At 40.1% G+C, this 16,580-nt stretch overlaps 1 protein-coding gene across 1 annotated transcript in view; it reads right to left on the bottom strand.

Annotated features, from left to right (window-relative positions):
- The window catches only part of LOC107554306 (neuroligin-2-like), a 99,600-nt gene that overhangs the window by 6,017 nt on the left and 77,003 nt on the right, over positions 1 to 16,580 (bottom strand). The window contains exon 5 of the mRNA XM_016236784.1: positions 668 to 853. Coding sequence (XP_016092270.1) covers positions 668 to 853 — 186 coding nt within the window. The remainder of the gene's footprint in view (positions 1 to 667; positions 854 to 16,580) is intronic.

Raw genomic sequence — 16,580 nt, 5'->3', positions numbered from 1 at the left:
CATTGTACTATCCGAAAGTCTGACACCAAACCTCTTCTGATTAGAATGTTTTTCATTTCTGTATTAAAAGAGTAATATTATTAAGTAATATTTTAAAATATGACTACAATTTCAAATAACTGTTCTCTATTTGAATATATTTGAATATTTCTGAGATGCAAAACTAAAATTTCAGCATCATTATTCCTGTCTTCACTGTCACATGATCCTTCAGAAATCATTCTAATATGCTGATTTGCTGCTCATGAAACATTTCTTGAACATGATTAATGTTGAAAACAGTTGTGCTACTTAATACTTTTGGTACTTTTTGATACAGTGATACATTTTTTCAAGATTTTTTGATGAATAGAACGTTATATTGATGAATAGAAAGGAATTTCTTTGAGATCTTTTGTACCATTATAAATGTCACGTTTGATCAATTTAATGCGTCCTTGTTGAAATTTTTTTTTTCCAAAAGAAAAAAAAATCTCACTGACCCCAATATTTGAATGGTAATATGTGTATGAACTACACTTGTAGTTTTAAATGGATTTTTTAATAAATAGAGAGAGAGAGAGAGAGCGAAAAAAAAAAGTCCTAATGAATAAATGTTCATTTTTTGGTGACCTTCCTTTAAATGATGGGATTTTTTATTGATGATCAAGGCAACAGAGTTTCAAACCTTCAGAATGATGGGACAGGATGAGAAGGTTGACGCAAGAGGCTCCAGCCCCAGAGCCAAATATGGTGATTCTCTCTGGGTCTCCTCCGAAGTGTCCGATGTTCTCATTGAGCCATCGCAGAGCCTGAATCTGGTCCAGTAGCCCATAATTCCCCTTTGCAGACTGATTTCCAGTGCTCAGAAAACCTACAGAGAGCGAGAGAGTTAGATTGGAGATAAGATAACAGACAATGTGAACCAAAGGTATAAAAGACCATGATCAATACATGTTGACCAAGATCAAGCACTCTGAGGCCTAGAAGAGTAAAGTGCCTTGGTAAACTGAAAGAATGAGGCAAGACAGAGGAATAAAGCATTAATTAGTCATGTTCATTTAGAACTTCCTGTTACCATTTGGAATGATTCCAATAGATTTGAACTTGTCATGAATAATATATACTATGTTTGGTATAGCAAACAATACAATGAAAGCTTCAGCAGAACATATTATTTTAAAGTCATTATTTAAAACACTTTTTTCTCGTAAAATTTACCATGGTAATCAATGCATAATGAAAAATAGTAGACATTATACATTGTATACTGCACATTAGACATTAAGCACAACATTAGTATTTTTGAACCTTTTTAACTGATTCATTCAGTGACTGAATCCTTTGGTCTACATGACTCTGACTCACTCACCAGTGATGATGCCTACAGGAATGGTGACTGAACTAATGAACGAACAAATCAGAACCGTTTCAAAAGAATCAAATAATTCTATTGCTACTCATAAATCTATTAGTCAAAAACATGTATGACTTCAGTTGCAGTACTATAAAAGCTTCATTTAACATATTATTTGAATGTCAGTATTTTTTCTCTCATAAAACTGAAGTAAATTTATTTGTAAAATTGAGCATGTTTAATAACACTTTATACATTACGTGTTTTTTTTTTACAAATCTTTTGTGAGTGTATCAATGCTACAGGATGTAGCCTACATGAACGGTGACTGAACAAATTAAGTAACAAATCAAACTGCTTCAAATCATTCCATCGCTATAAATCTATTTATAATCGCTCAAAAACATATGTGTCTTCAATTACAGCAGCTTTGGCAGAACATATTTTCCTCTGCAACGCTCAGAACTGTGATCCTCAGGGGTGCTGGGGTGGGTTTGATGCATTAACTGTTATCGCTGCTGGTGAGAGGAGCTTTATTATCATCTTGTCAAGCCCATCTTTATGACGAGTCTAGCCGATTAGCCAGTTTAGACATTTGGACTGTTGTTCTAAAAGCTTAAAGGCCCAATATGTAATTTTCGCAGCTAGAGGGCGCATACTTAAAATAAACAAAGAGACAAAGGCGTAGTTTGATGACGCCGTGACTGAGTGTGGAATCATGGGAGTTGTCATCTTCATCCCCACAGCCGATGCAATCTGATGGGACTCGGGCAGAAATCATGTTCATGGATGAGCTTATGATTTATTAACGTAGTAGAATGAAGCAGGGTGAGGCTGAAAGTCGTCGAAGCGAAACGAGGCTGCTGAACAAGTGTGACACACGGCTCGAAAGCAGCGGAGCTTTTATTATGCTACAGTAGACCGCTTCCGCTCCTTCCGGTTGTGTGTATGTGGGGGAACAAAGCAGTGCTGTTTTATCATACTAGATACATTTGAAAGTTCTGTTATAATGCTACTCTGTGAGGTCGTCACCGGTCTAATAAAACACACAACATATTAAAGCGTCTTTGGTGTTTCCATGTTTTCTACAAAACAAAACCGGAAATCGAGGGGTTATGACGTCATTGGCAGGCGACACAATGACACTATGGCCAAGCGCCGTGTCACTAGTTAAAATTGCTTATTTCTCTGGATTTAAACATTCTTCGAAACATTTGGTATAATGCAAGTACACAAGTCAGCAAAATATATAACACTGTACTAGTGGTTTTTTGACATTTTAATAAAAAAATAAGTTCTTTTTTATTCCTTTAAGTGCCCACATCCACATACATACTTCAAAACAAGCATGCTACCGCTCATTAAAATGGGGCGTGTGAGGCTCTGGGGTCACAGTGTAAATGAGAACTAAAGAGCTTATGTAAGACCATCTAGTTTACTATTCTAACTGAACTGGTGATGCACTACAAGCATGAAAATGTAGCGAGAAAAAGGCATATTTCCCATGTCTAAGAAACCACTCTTCAGACTGTGAAAGACAGGCTTACTCCGTAATATTAAAAGAAATGGGGAAAAGACATAAGAGGGGAAAAAGAGATAAAAATAGACCCGTACTTAAAAGCTACTGTGCCCTCAGACCCAATATAAGATTCAGTGAGTGTGACTGTGTGTGTGTGTGTGTTTTAGAGAAAGAGAGCACGTCAAAGAAACTAAGAGGGATGAGTAGGGAAGAAGACAAACTGCCATGTTGTTTTCAGGAGTCAGGCCTGTGAGGAAGACGACAAGCGACAACATACGGCACATCATATTACAAACAACACACAACAGGAAAACAGATCTCGCACTCAATCTCGCACTCTACATATAAAAGGCTCCACTGGTGTGTTGTAGATGGAGGGATACGCTGAAATAGAGCTTTTTGAAAATGTTCGTTACAGATGTTAAAAAAAGCTTTTGACGTCTGAAACTCCCACAGGCCGAAAATTACTTTGCTTTAAAGGATACTGCTGCATCTGCTACATTCATTTACATGCTGTGCAAAACAGTAGCGTGTATTCATGACCGACGGCATCGTTATCCTAAACCATGAGATCGTTTCCATGACAAAATAAAGCATTAGCAGTGATTAGCAACAATAAATATAGCCTATATTTTCGCATCTTTCTTTTAAATATCACCTAAACTACCTTTCAAAGATTTGGGGTCTGTACACATTTTTTTTACCCTCTGAATGAACAGGTTTTTTTTTTAATTGAGATTTATACATCTGAAGGCTGAATAAATAAGCTTTCAAACATCAAATACAGTTTTGTTTTATCTTCACATAAAAAAATGTGAGATTCAGGGATACAGGTGTTTTTTTGTTCAAACTCGCCAAGAAAAAAAAAAAACTGGGGAAAACAATCATTTGGGCCACATTGAGCTGTGGTGTGACTGTGAACATAGCTGTATTGTCTAAATGACATTAATAGGACAGGTAACTGAATGTGTACTAACACACATCATAAGCATCAGCCTCACGAGTCAAGGACAACCCGTAGAAAACGAGACAAATTACGTTTTCATCAAACGGGGTCTGTACACATTTTTTTTACCCTCTGAATGAACAGGTTTTTTTTAAAATTGAGATTTATACATCTGAAGGCTGAATAAATAAGCTTTCAAACATCAAATACAGTTTTGTTTTATCTTCACATTAAAAAATGTGAGATTCAGGGATACAGGTGTTTTTTTGTTCAAAAAAAAAAAAACTGGGGAAAACAATAATTTGGGCCACATTGAGCTGTGGTGTGACTGTGAACATAGCTGTATTGTCTAAATGACATTAATAGGACAGGTAACTGAATGTGTACTAACACACATCATAAGCATCAGCCTCACGAGTCAAGGACAACCCGTAGAAAACGAGACCTGTGCTGGATCAGGCCACCACAGGCGAGTGCCTAAAGATGAATGAAGTCACCGAGTACATTACAAATACAACTGTAGTGCAAATTAGTGGGGGAAGTGTGGATGTGAGGTCTTTTTATAATAGTTTCATGTTAGGTGAGTGTGAATCCTAGAGGTGCTGGATCTGTGTCTGAGCAGCATGCACATTTCTGTAGGCACGGGATACCCGGCTGACCTACTTCACTGGGTACTGTATCCCACAATGCAACCTGCTCAACTTAACCTTCCATTTCTAGTCCGACAAATTATTTAAGGGATTTTTAACATCTCTGCCAGCGTCATATGCGGCACATTACGGGTCTTGTGACAGTAATTTAGAATACTACTTTAAACAGTTTGTTTCAAATAAAATGTTTTACATAGTATTTTTAGATAATAGTTGTGTCACAACACACTCGGGGAGCAAGTAACGAGGAGTTCTTCAATATCACAGTCTTTTTAATAATCCAATCACAAGGGGAACGTAGGAGGCACAGGAATACATGGAAGGACATTCAGAACCGACAAACACTGACTGAAAGGACTAGGGCTTTTAAACACAGGATAATTGGGGGAAGAACTAGACACACCTGGAATCAAATTAACACAATCAACGGGAGACAGAAACTGAGTCACAAGGAGCAAAAACGCACACAGACAGGTTCATAACCCTGACATAACGCCCCCTCCCGGAAGGTGCGTCCTTGCACCGTAGAAACAACATGGGGAGGGGAATGGGTGGGAACTTGGGAGGAGGTTCCGGAGGACGGATATCCGGGAGGAGGCCGGCAGACAGAGACCAGGGGGGCGACGAAGGAGGGAGGAGCTCAGCAGGACCAAGGCCACAGCCATAACAGCGGCCCACGGTGGAGCCGACGGTGGGAGGAGCCATGGAAGAGGGATGGCCGCCGACCAACGGCGGCAGAGCAGGTGGAGGAGGAGCCCGAGGCGGAGACGGAGAGTCAATGAGCCAGGGGGATGCCGAGGATCCGGGGGGCCAGGGTGGAGCCGAGGGCTCTGGCGACCAAGGCGGAGGCAGAGATCCAGAGATCCGCGGCGGAGCCGGAGCGACTAAGGACCAAGGTGGAGCTGGCTGGAGGACGGAGCTACGAGGCGCAGCCAGAGGAGAGGAGTCCAGAGGCGATGGCGGGTCGATGCCCCACCAAGGCGGAGCCAGAAGGACGAGGGAGCCCGGTGGAGCTGATGGAACGACGGTGGAGGCAAGGGAGCTAGGAGCCGAGGTGGAGCCACTGGGTCTACGGGCCGAGGCGGAGTCCGGGCCGGGCCGTGAGGGATACTCTGACCCCAGTGACGCTGGAGGATGGGAGTCCCGCGGGGCTCGCACTGCAATGATGGTGGGCTGAGGGTGAGCAGAGGGGCTGCCAGCTGACAGCGGTGGAAGAGGCTGGAGCGGGTGGGAGGGCGGGCATTTTCGAGGAGCGGGCACTGGAGGGCGCTCTGAGCTGGCCTCGGGGGCTGGATCCCTCCCCTCTTCGTTTTGTCCCTTTTGCCGCACCATATACAGCTCACGCTCAGCCGCGATGCAGGGGGCGAAGCTCCACTCTGCGCTCACACTGTCCACGGCTTGCTCCCTCGTGGTGGGCACTGTCGCCGGCTCGCTCGCGGATAGCGGCAGGAAATGGCTCTCCATCGTCGGTGGGCTCAGGCTGATGCTCCGTACCGCGGGGAGATGGTGGGCTGGGCTCTGGGACCGGAGTGAAGAGATCCATGGGGAGCACACAACGGAAACAAAAAACGGAGTAAAAAAAGGAGAAACAAACCGGATTGGTACAGACGGAGGTAACTGTTTCGGTCGGTTCTTCTGTCACAACACACTCGGGGAGCAAGGAACGAGGAGTTCTTCAATATCAGTCTTTTTAATAAGCCAATCACAAGGGGAACGTAGGAGACACAGGAACACATGGAAGGACGTTCAGAAACGACAAACACTGTCTGAAAGGACTAGGGCTTTTAAACACAGGATAATTGGGGGAAGAACTAGACACACCTGGAATCAAATTAACAAAATCAACGGGAGACAGAAACTGGGTCACAAGGAGCAAAAACACACACAGACAGGTCCATAACCCTGACAAGTTGGTAGTATGAAAGAAATAAGCTTCAGTAACCATATGATACTATTAACTAAAACTAAAACTAATAAAAACATGTTTGTTATGAAACATTTTATGAAATAAAGTTAAAATAAAATATAAATTTTTGATTAAAACTTAAACTAAATAAAAATTTGTTGTTATAATTATACATTTTATATTATATATATAAATAAATAAATAGGCCTATAACAAAATCACATCACAAAATGACTACAAATTAAAACAAAAACTGACATAAATAAAGCTAATTCAAAATATCATTACCTATTAACTTATGAATCATTCTAAAATAACACTGCCATTGGTACATACTGTATTATGCACTGTATACTACACGCCATTTAAAAAAAAAATAGCATGTGAAATAAAATGCATGTTGCAGCAACAAACATTTAAAACAGTAATATAATTTATTGTTTTTATTGCTGTCATATGATCTCACTACTGTCAGACATTGTTCCTTGTTTTGTGTGTGTTTTGCTCCCCATGTGCCTTCCTTGCCCTTATTTGGTTATCTTCCTGTTCCTGCTCCCTGATTGTTTCTCATTTGATTCCAGGTGTGTCTTGTCTTCCCCTGATTAAGTTGTGAATTTAAAGTGTTTCCTGTTTTGAGTTCCTTGTCCGGTATTGTTCGTCTGAGTGCTACGTGTGTTTTCCTGGTTCCCTTGTATTCATTAAAATCTCTCGATTGATATACTCCTCGTCTCCTTTGTTCCTCGCTCCGCACTCCTCACAGTAGCTCGCTCCAGTGTCGGCTCCAGCCCCAGAGCTCGCTCCAGTGCCAGCTCCTCGAAAGCGCCTTGCTGTGCCTGCTCCTTCAGAGCACCCTCCAGTGCCAGGTCCTCGTAAGCGCTTCCCAGTCCCTGAATCTAGCCCAGTGAGGGCTCCTGTTCCCGAGTTTAGCTCAGTGAGGGCTCCTGTTCCCGAGTTTAGCCCACTGAGGGCTCTTGTTCCTGAGTTTAGCTCACTGAGGGCCTCCTGAGTTCCCTACTCCACCATGGCCTCCTGAACTGTCTGCTCCGCCATGGCCTCCTGAGTTACTTACTCCGCCATGGCCTCCTGAACTGTCTGCTCCGCCATGACCTCCTAGTCTGCCTGCTTCGCCGTGGCCTCCTAGTCTGCCTGCTCCGCCATGGCGCACCAAACTGCCAGATCCGCCATGGGTCCCGGAACGGGTGCCGCCCTGGTGGCCTTCCGTCCTGGAACCCTGCTCCTAGAGGCCTCCAGAGGCCCCCCCCTCCGTTGGATGTTGTACGACGTACAACATGTGTCTTCCTTGCCCTTATTTGGTTATCTTCCTGTTCCTGCTCCCTGATTGTTTCTCATTTGATTCCAGGTGTGTCTCGTCTTCCCCTGATTAAGTTGTGTATTTAAAGTGTTTCCTGTTTTGAGTTTCTTCTCCGGTATTGTTCGTCCGAGTGCTACGTGTGTTTTCCTGGTTCCCTTGTATTCATTAAAATCTCTCGATTGATGTACTCCTCATCTCCTTCGTTCCTCGCTCCGCACTCCTCACAGTAGTGCAACCGTGACAACTACACTGCATGTTTAATTTAACTTAGTTATTTTGGTTTTAAAAATGGATGCTATACATTTATATCATTTAGTGTTTAACAGTTATTTCATTTAGTGTAAAAAAGAGTGGGATCAATGCAGCTGCATACTGCACATTATGGCAAATGCAAAAGGTCATTCAGAATGCAGAAGGTATCCCATACATACAGAAAACTGACATATCGTGCATAATATACATTCCATATACTGCAGAAATAGTATGGAGGTATTCTATTGGTACGCTGTCTATGCTGAATACTGTCAGAGTGTGTCGAGGCTCCATTTGAATGTGTCGAAACCGATTGGTCAGAGGCAAGGATGTAAACATTTGTGCACCTTTATGAGTGGGAAGTGTGGTCTGTCGGATAACTGGAAGCCTGTGTGTGCATCACAGCCATTGGATAAAAGGCTGATCGATGGGAATATGGTGTTCAGGAATTGGTTGCTGATGGTCTGTGGGTTTGACTGTCTTCATATTAACCTCCTTCTGTTGAGCTGTTTGCTGTTGCCTGGCAACCAGCCACTTCTTCTTTCAGAGGGATGTGTTTTGCAAGTGTGCAGACACAATGTTGAATGTTGCAAAAATGCAGTGATTATCCTAAACAGCGGGTTGCGTCCATATGTGTAATGGAATATCATATTACAATTTAGCAAAATGATCAGTCAAACGTCTAACCCTGTGCACCGCTCTGATTCTCTTGGTAAGTTTCACTGCGAGCTGAGTGCTGAGTTGAATCTCCTGCAGACTTTGGTGCTGAGAGCAGCAGTTTGGAGCCGGACTCATGAATATGCACCATTCCAGTGAACGACAGATCGGAGAGAGAGACAGAGAGAAAGAGAGAGAGATAGAGAGACAGAGTAGCATATCAGAGTGAAAGAGGGATGAGTAGGTGAGAGGATGATTCAGAAAAATAGATGGAACAGATGAATGATAGAACAGATAGATAGATAAACTGCAGAAAGAACGATAGAATGATAGAATGATGGAACGAATGAATGATAGAATGATAGAAAGATAATAGATAGATAGATAGATAGATAGATAGATAGAACTACAGAATGAATGATAGAACGAACAAACGAACGAAAGATAGACTACAAAAAACAATAGAATGATAGAATGATAAAACGATATACAGATAGATAGATAGATAGAACTACAGAAAGAACAATAGAACGAACAATAGAACGAATGAAGGAACGAAAGGGCGAACGATAGATATGATAGAAAGAATGATAGAACAATAGAACGAACGATAGAACGATAGAACTACAGAAAGAATGATAGGACGAACAATAGATAGAATGAACTATAGATAGAACGATAGATAGATGATAGATAATTCTAGCACTAATAACAACAATTCTTCTTCTTATTATTATTTCATTATTATTATAACATATTTTTCAATATATTTAATAAATTACCAATTACCATAAATAATTTTATGGACCACTGTGGAAAAACATATAATTTCCCAGAATGCTTGAATTAACCTGTCCTTGGAGCCAAACAATAAGAAACAAGAATTGACCCATCAGCCTGAAGTCCACTGCTGTGTTCACGAAATTCCTCTTCCTGTCATTCTAATTCAATTCAAACTCCTGCTTGTGAATTTAATTCATTCTTAAATTTTTCTCTTCTCAAGCAGTAGTCAGTGTACTCCACAGCTAGCTGCCTTCTGTCCGCAGAAAGACTATAAACCTCAGTGCCCCATTTGTCCTTTCCATTCCTCACAGGAGAGTTTGTTTCTGTCACTGAAATATTTGTATCGAAAACAAGCATATTGGTTGGTGAAGTATAATAAAATAGTTAATCAGCTGTGCTTCGCAGGGCTTCGCTGTTAGGCTACATCAATATCCCACAAACATAAAAACAATATTCTGCGTTCTGCACGGCTGCACCTTACAACAGGCTACAGACAACTAACTGCCTGTTTTACCAGAGGACGTACTGCTACTGAAAAAAGAATGAGGCGGAGAGACGACATTTGTACCTAAACAGAATTTAGTGATTAGCTAAAACTAATGAGCTTTATCTCTTGATAATATTAGCCATTAGATTCCAAACTGATCTCCTGACCATTGGATCCCATTCTAACATGATTTAACTATTTGACAATTTCATATGTATCTGTATGAAAATACAGGATTGTTAGAAAAAAAGTATAAATTAGTATGCTTAAAGTATGCTTACTTTTTTTCTTAACAATCATACGTTTTCGCACAAATTCCCCCTAACGGTGGAGCTTCATGCTTACTTTTTTTCCTAACAATGACACGTTATTGTATGAATTCCCCCAAAAGCCTGGGACACACTGCACAAGTTTCGGCTGTCTTAGATGAAAGATTGCCATCGTGAAACAATCGTGGCGATTTCTGTGATCATGACTCCTAATCGGGGTACTATGCTGTACAGTGAGAGAGGTTCAAAGACGGCCGTTGTCATGGTCTTGTGACCAAAGATAGCCTACGATAATTTTATGACAGTGTCAGAAATTCCTCATGATCATTGCAAAGTGTGTTTGCTGCTACGGCCCACATTTACTGCCCAGCCAATAAAAATGCAACATGAAATGGCGCGTTAATCAACGCAACATAACACTAAAACTTTAAACTGATTACCTCAAACTCTTTTAATTTCCTCTTTCACAGCTTCCTCATTTTTTCAGCACACATAAAAAGTATAAGTGCCAAACTGTGATTCGGCATGATCTTTTTGTTTACTACTAGCGCATGCCGATAACGTTTTATTCTTCAATAGAAACCTGCGTCATAGCCGACGAGTCACTAGGTGTCAGCATCGTACAGTCTGCATACATGTCGTACCCAAGTTTATTAGATCCATGTTGGAGACAGTGTGATTTGTAATGATCTTATAAGATTGCTGAAATCTTGCTTACTTTTTTTCGAACAATCATACGTTTTTGTACAAATTCCCCCTAACGAAGGACCTTCATGCTTACTTTTTTTTTCTAACAATGACACGTTTTTGTATGAATTTTATTTCTAAAGATCATACTTTTTATCAGTAAGGCTAACCATCAATGGGCGGTAAGTAGGTAGAGTTATACAAATTCATGTGAACTGGCCACCAATTTACCAAAAAGTTAAATATTTATGAACTGCCATGAGATTGTGTGGGAACTCCCACCAAATAATAGCATTGACGGCCCACTTCTTTTGTCTCTATAATCGTTTACTCTGAAATAGAAATAAACAAGTGAAGTTAATCAAGCTAAATCTTGGCGCCGATCACCTGCAACAGGTGTAAAAATATGAAAATGTGTCCTCTTCATTCTGAGATCTGACATGTCATTTACATTTGCAAAAATAATCTCCTTCACTTCTCAGATACCAACAATGCAAACATCCATTGTTTCCCTTTGAATTTATAATTACGCGATTAGCGTCCACATCAAAAACTGAAAAACGTGTTTCGAAAACGCAAATAGCTCAAAGCAAACATCCTCGAAAGGTACGCGTCAGCGCGTGGATCATAATTCAGGGATTCTGCGTTAGCTGGTGGCAAAAGTGTAAAAACTGCTGAAATAAAGACTCGTACAGAATTAGGAACCTAATTAGGTAGGGTGACCATACGTGCCATTTTCCCAGGACGCGTCCTGGCCAGGATTTCTATATTGCCTAAAATATCAAGGTTTTGGCTTTGTTTGCAAGTGCAGACCGATCGGTGTATGACATCAAACTACCATACAGACGGTTCCTTATGCTTTCAAAATGCTCTCGAGGTATTTTGATGTCATACAGTCATCAGTCTGCACACGCAAACAAAGCCAAAACCTAGATATTTTAGGCAATATAGAAATCCTGGCCAGGACGTGTCCTGGGAAAATGGCACGTATGGTCACCCTAAATTAGGGTAATCTGTTTCTTCAAATAGGACAGATTTAATGAAGGGCTGGTAGATGCAGAGAAAGAAAAAGCGAGTGAGGTGAGGGAGTAATGCGAACAGGGAAATACAGGAAACGCTTAGGCCCTGGTAAGAAAACAGCGCTAACCCACAAGGCCCATCGACAGTGCGTTCTTTCTTCCCCAGAGTTCATTAATTAGTTAATTAGTTAATTAGTCTGAGCAGATGGCTGTGGTACACAAATCAGCAGCTCCGAGGGCCAGCTGGGCAGAGGCAGAGACAGAGATGGAAGGTGAGGGCGCCTCAGATCTGGAGAGAACTTGCACAAAGGCAGAGAGCTAATGCTAACGCAGCTAGCCTGCCGCAGTACACGGCGCACATGTGTACTATCACTCGCAGCTCACTTTGGCCTTCTGTCATCTCCTCCTCAGTGTGCGTGAGGAATTTGAGATAACCACACATGTGTATGAGCCTTCGGAAACACACAGGAACCTGAACTCACGGGTCAGAATCCAGAAACAAACGCTGCTTTTGTTTGGGTGCTGCATTAGCATTGGTTTGAATGAATTCTCTGCTTCACTGCAGATTTAAAAAGGCGCTTCTGACGGTTATTTTTAGCATGTTCACATATCTCCCTTCTGTCTCTACTCTTTCACTCGTTCTGTCTCTCTCTCTCCACCTCTCCCCCTTTCTCTGGCCCTTTTTCCTTTTACCTGTCTTTCGCTGTGTAAAGGTGCATATAGCTCATACATTTCTGGCTGGTGTCTGTGCGAATGAAAGTTGGATAAAGGGTCCGGTTTTGTGTTAAACCTGCTTTTATGATGTGGAACACTGCTCTGTCTCTTTTTTTTTTTTTTGCTTCCTTTGTACATTTTTATTTTTTTTCTGTTTGAAAATGTTTCATCCAATCCAATCATCCAATGGGGCTGGAATGGCAAGACACAAACGCGTAATCCTCTTCACCGCTTTAGAAAAACCTCTTTAAAGCAAAATAGAGAGAAAGGGAGAGAGACAGATAATACACTGAAAGGTTACTCTTATTCATCCATGTACCAAAATTCCTCACCCCTGCTAATAATCGTCCCTTTTGCATCCTTTCAAGGCAGCGTACATGTATTTGTGTGTTTGTACAGTGTGGGCTACATAACATACTTAGTGTATGAATATTTTATTGGTTCACTATTTCCTAACGAACATTTATAGTTAAAGGAATCTTCTTTGTGTCATGACAAGTATGAGAGATTTTAGTATCAAAATCAGCATTAGTATTTTTGATTCATCTTTGTAAATCAGTTTAAACAGTGTGAATCAATGAACTGATTCAAAACTGTTTTTTTTTTCATTTTAGTGATTTTAGTTTAGTAATTTTAGTACTTAAACTTAAATTATTGCAGTTATTTGCCAGGCAACATTTTTAATTTTCATATATTATATTATATTATCAGTTTAAATATACAAAAAGGTTTTAATAGTTAAAAACACACTGGTATTTAATTTAGTCAAACACAAATGTGGACAACAGCTTGTATTTTACTTCTTGAATGAAGAATTCTATAGCAACTTGTTTATAGTGGTTGTGTTTAAATAAAATAAAAAAAAGCTTTTTTCTACTACATCTCCCATGTCATACTTCACTTAAAATGATAGTTCACCCAAAAATGAAAATTTGAGAAGATATATTGAAGAATGCTGTTGATGGTCCCCCATTGACCATAGTAACAACTGTTTGGTTCTTCAGAATTCTTCAAAACATCTTCTTTTGTGTTAAACATAAGAAAGAACCTTAAATAGGTTAGGAACGACATGAGGGTGATTAAATGATGACAAAATTATCATTGTTTGGTGAATTATTCCTTTAAACATGCAATAATAAGGCCTAGGGTTGTGCCGATAGATGATAGTATCGTGTAGATAGTCAGAGATATCGCCTGTGGGCTGTGGCTGATGCCACTGACAATAGCAATTATTATTATTATTATTATTATTATCATATTAGTAATACTATCTAATTAATATGAGGGCTTATTTGTTCCATTATATTTCTTTTTCCGCGTTTTAACAGTGTTGCGTTATAACCAATCACACACGATTATGTTATGTTTATGAATGCAATGGCCAATCAGAGACGTTCAGATGAGTCATCGCTGAAACCGCGGAGTTTCGTTGTTCAGCGCGCGCTGACTGAATTCTGACTCGCAAATTCTTTCATCATAAACAACAAAGTGCAGATGTACGCGTGATGTAAGTATAAGAGATTTATTCACCATACAGTGTAGATAGCTTCACTGATTTTAACGGGAGTGTATTTTAAAGTGCATAAACTCGCACTAGACTGAGCTTGTGATGATGTTCTTTGGTAATGTAAATGGTCTTTGCTCATTTTCTGTAGCTGCTTTTTGAATAACTGAGGAAATATAAGCATTATAATTAGTAACTTACAATATTTCTATTGAATTGTTATCATGTTAAATAGAAATTCAGTCACATTAACTCTTTCCCCGCCAGCATTTTTGAAAAAAGTTTTTTCATGATTTTCACTAAAATTTGATGGCCTCTAGTATATTTTGCTGTATGAATATTTGAATATGCAATACACCAAAATAAAGATCAGAGCCTCTACTTTTAAACAAAAAAAAATCAGTTTTATTCTAGCTTAAAGCATTCTTTTTTTATCAACACTTGAATATAGGTAGGTTTCATAAAAAAAATCATTATTTTGAGCAAAAAGGTGAGAAAATCACATTTTTATCAAAAACTACATCTGAATAATATTCAGTACGATTATCAAAGCATAAGTCCAGTAAATCGCTTCCATCAATGCCTCCAAAGCTTGCACAGACATATACCACTTCCTGGATCAACATTTTACTCTGTAACATTATGCAGTTTTCATTTATATGCTGTCTATTGCTGATGATCGCATTCTTTTTCATATGTATCTGTTTACATAAGAGATCGCTCGTTTCGCCGTCCTGGTCATGTGTGTTTTTTTTCGGGAGGTTTTGTACTCGTTCAGAAGATGTGTAATAATGCCCCCGAGTGTACAACAGTGAAAACATGAAAAGCCGTAAAAACTCGTCTTTGGCGGGGAAGCGTTTTCTTCTAAAAGACGAGAGAACTCGTCAATGGCGGGGAAAGAGTTAAAAAGGCTGTTTTTAGCCTTACGCTGGAGTTGGTTCACTTTCCGGCAATGAAACGAAATAAATAAATAATTAAATAAATTAACACGATAATATCGTGTATCAGCGATCTCGCAGGCTAACGATAGGATGATATGAAAATTGAGCATATCGCCCAAAACTAGAAAGGACATGTCACCAAAATGTAGCATATTGTTGAAAATTACATACATAGCACACAAATATTCTAAACACTGAATTTCTTCTCTTTTTGTACTCCGGCCGAAGCGTTTGATCAGCATATGAAATAAACACACTTCAGAACACACACACAGGCCAAAACTACTTCACTTACAACTTTGACTGTGATTCCCTCAGATCACTTCATCTCCACAGGGAACTGTTTAATTTACCTTCTTAGTCTGTTTAGATTTATATTCAATCTGTCATTCTTGAAGGTAAACTCACCCTGGCCTTCTGCATTCATTATGCGTTCATGGAAAAAGGGAGCCATCTCGACTACAAACCCTTCTCTTTACAAAAACAGCCCAAACATGGTTCTCTCGCACAATGTGTGAAATGTTCCTTGTGAATCTTTGATATGACACCTAAACCAAACTGGAAACTTACGTGTACTTTAATGTTGTTACTAACAGCTAGGAAATGCAGTCATAATTGGGTCTTTTTTTACAGTTTAGTGCCACTGAAAGTGGAATATAGGCTTTTACTTCTCCCCGATTGGGTTATTGTAATTCTTATATCCTAAAATCACTTTTCAGTATCTCTAAATTGAAAGAGAGCAGTACTCCACTTCTAGAGTTTCGGCTATTTCTTCTTTCTGATTAAATTACTGTAATTCTTCTATTCCAGATGAGGTCACTTAAAGGGTTAGTTCACCCAAAAATTTAAATTGGCTTGTGCTTTACTCACCCTCGAAGCATCCTAGGTGTATATGACATTCTTCTTTCAGACGAATCCAGTCGGAGTTATATTAAAAATTGTCCTGGCTATTCCAAGCTCTATCATTGCAGTCAGCGGGTGTTGCAGTTGAACAGTCCACAAGTCGTCAAATAAAGCACACACATTCATAATAAAACGTGCTTCACACGGCCCCGGGGGGTGAATACAGGCCTCCTGAAGCAAATCCATGTGTTTTTGTAAGAAAAATATCCATATTTCAAATGTAATAAACACTTTTATATCACTTCCGCCAACTGTCATACGCGGAAGCCGTTCCGGCGGATGACGCAGCACGTCGGCGTTGCGTGATAAGTGATGAACGCGGCGAGAGAACCAAACAAAACGCCGGTCACGAATTAGAAGTACAAACCGAAGATTTACAAAGAAAAATGTCGGAGGATTTCGATATAAGCCAAGAGGAGACTGGTTTTCCTTTGCTAAAGTAAGGAAACTTTGCTTCCTTTGCTCCTATTAAACAAACTCGCGAGACTAGCATATCTCAGAGGCGCGTGCGCTGCACATACATCATAAGCCTTCCGCCAGGACGCCTTCCGCGTATGACAGATAACGGAAGTGAGAGAAAAGTGTTTATTACGTTTCAAATATGGATATTTTTCTCACAAAAACGCATGGATTCACAACAGAAGGCCTTTATTCTCCCCCCCGGAACCGTGTGAGGCACGTTTTATTATGAATGC

This window comes from Sinocyclocheilus grahami, unplaced genomic scaffold, assembly GCF_001515645.1.
Source record: "Sinocyclocheilus grahami isolate Dianchi unplaced genomic scaffold, SAMN03320097.WGS_v1.1 scaffold497.1, whole genome shotgun sequence".
In the NCBI taxonomy this organism is placed as follows: Eukaryota; Metazoa; Chordata; class Actinopteri; order Cypriniformes; family Cyprinidae; genus Sinocyclocheilus; species Sinocyclocheilus grahami.
The sequence above is the reverse complement of the archived record's forward strand: the minus strand, read 5'-3'. Positions and strand labels throughout refer to the sequence as shown.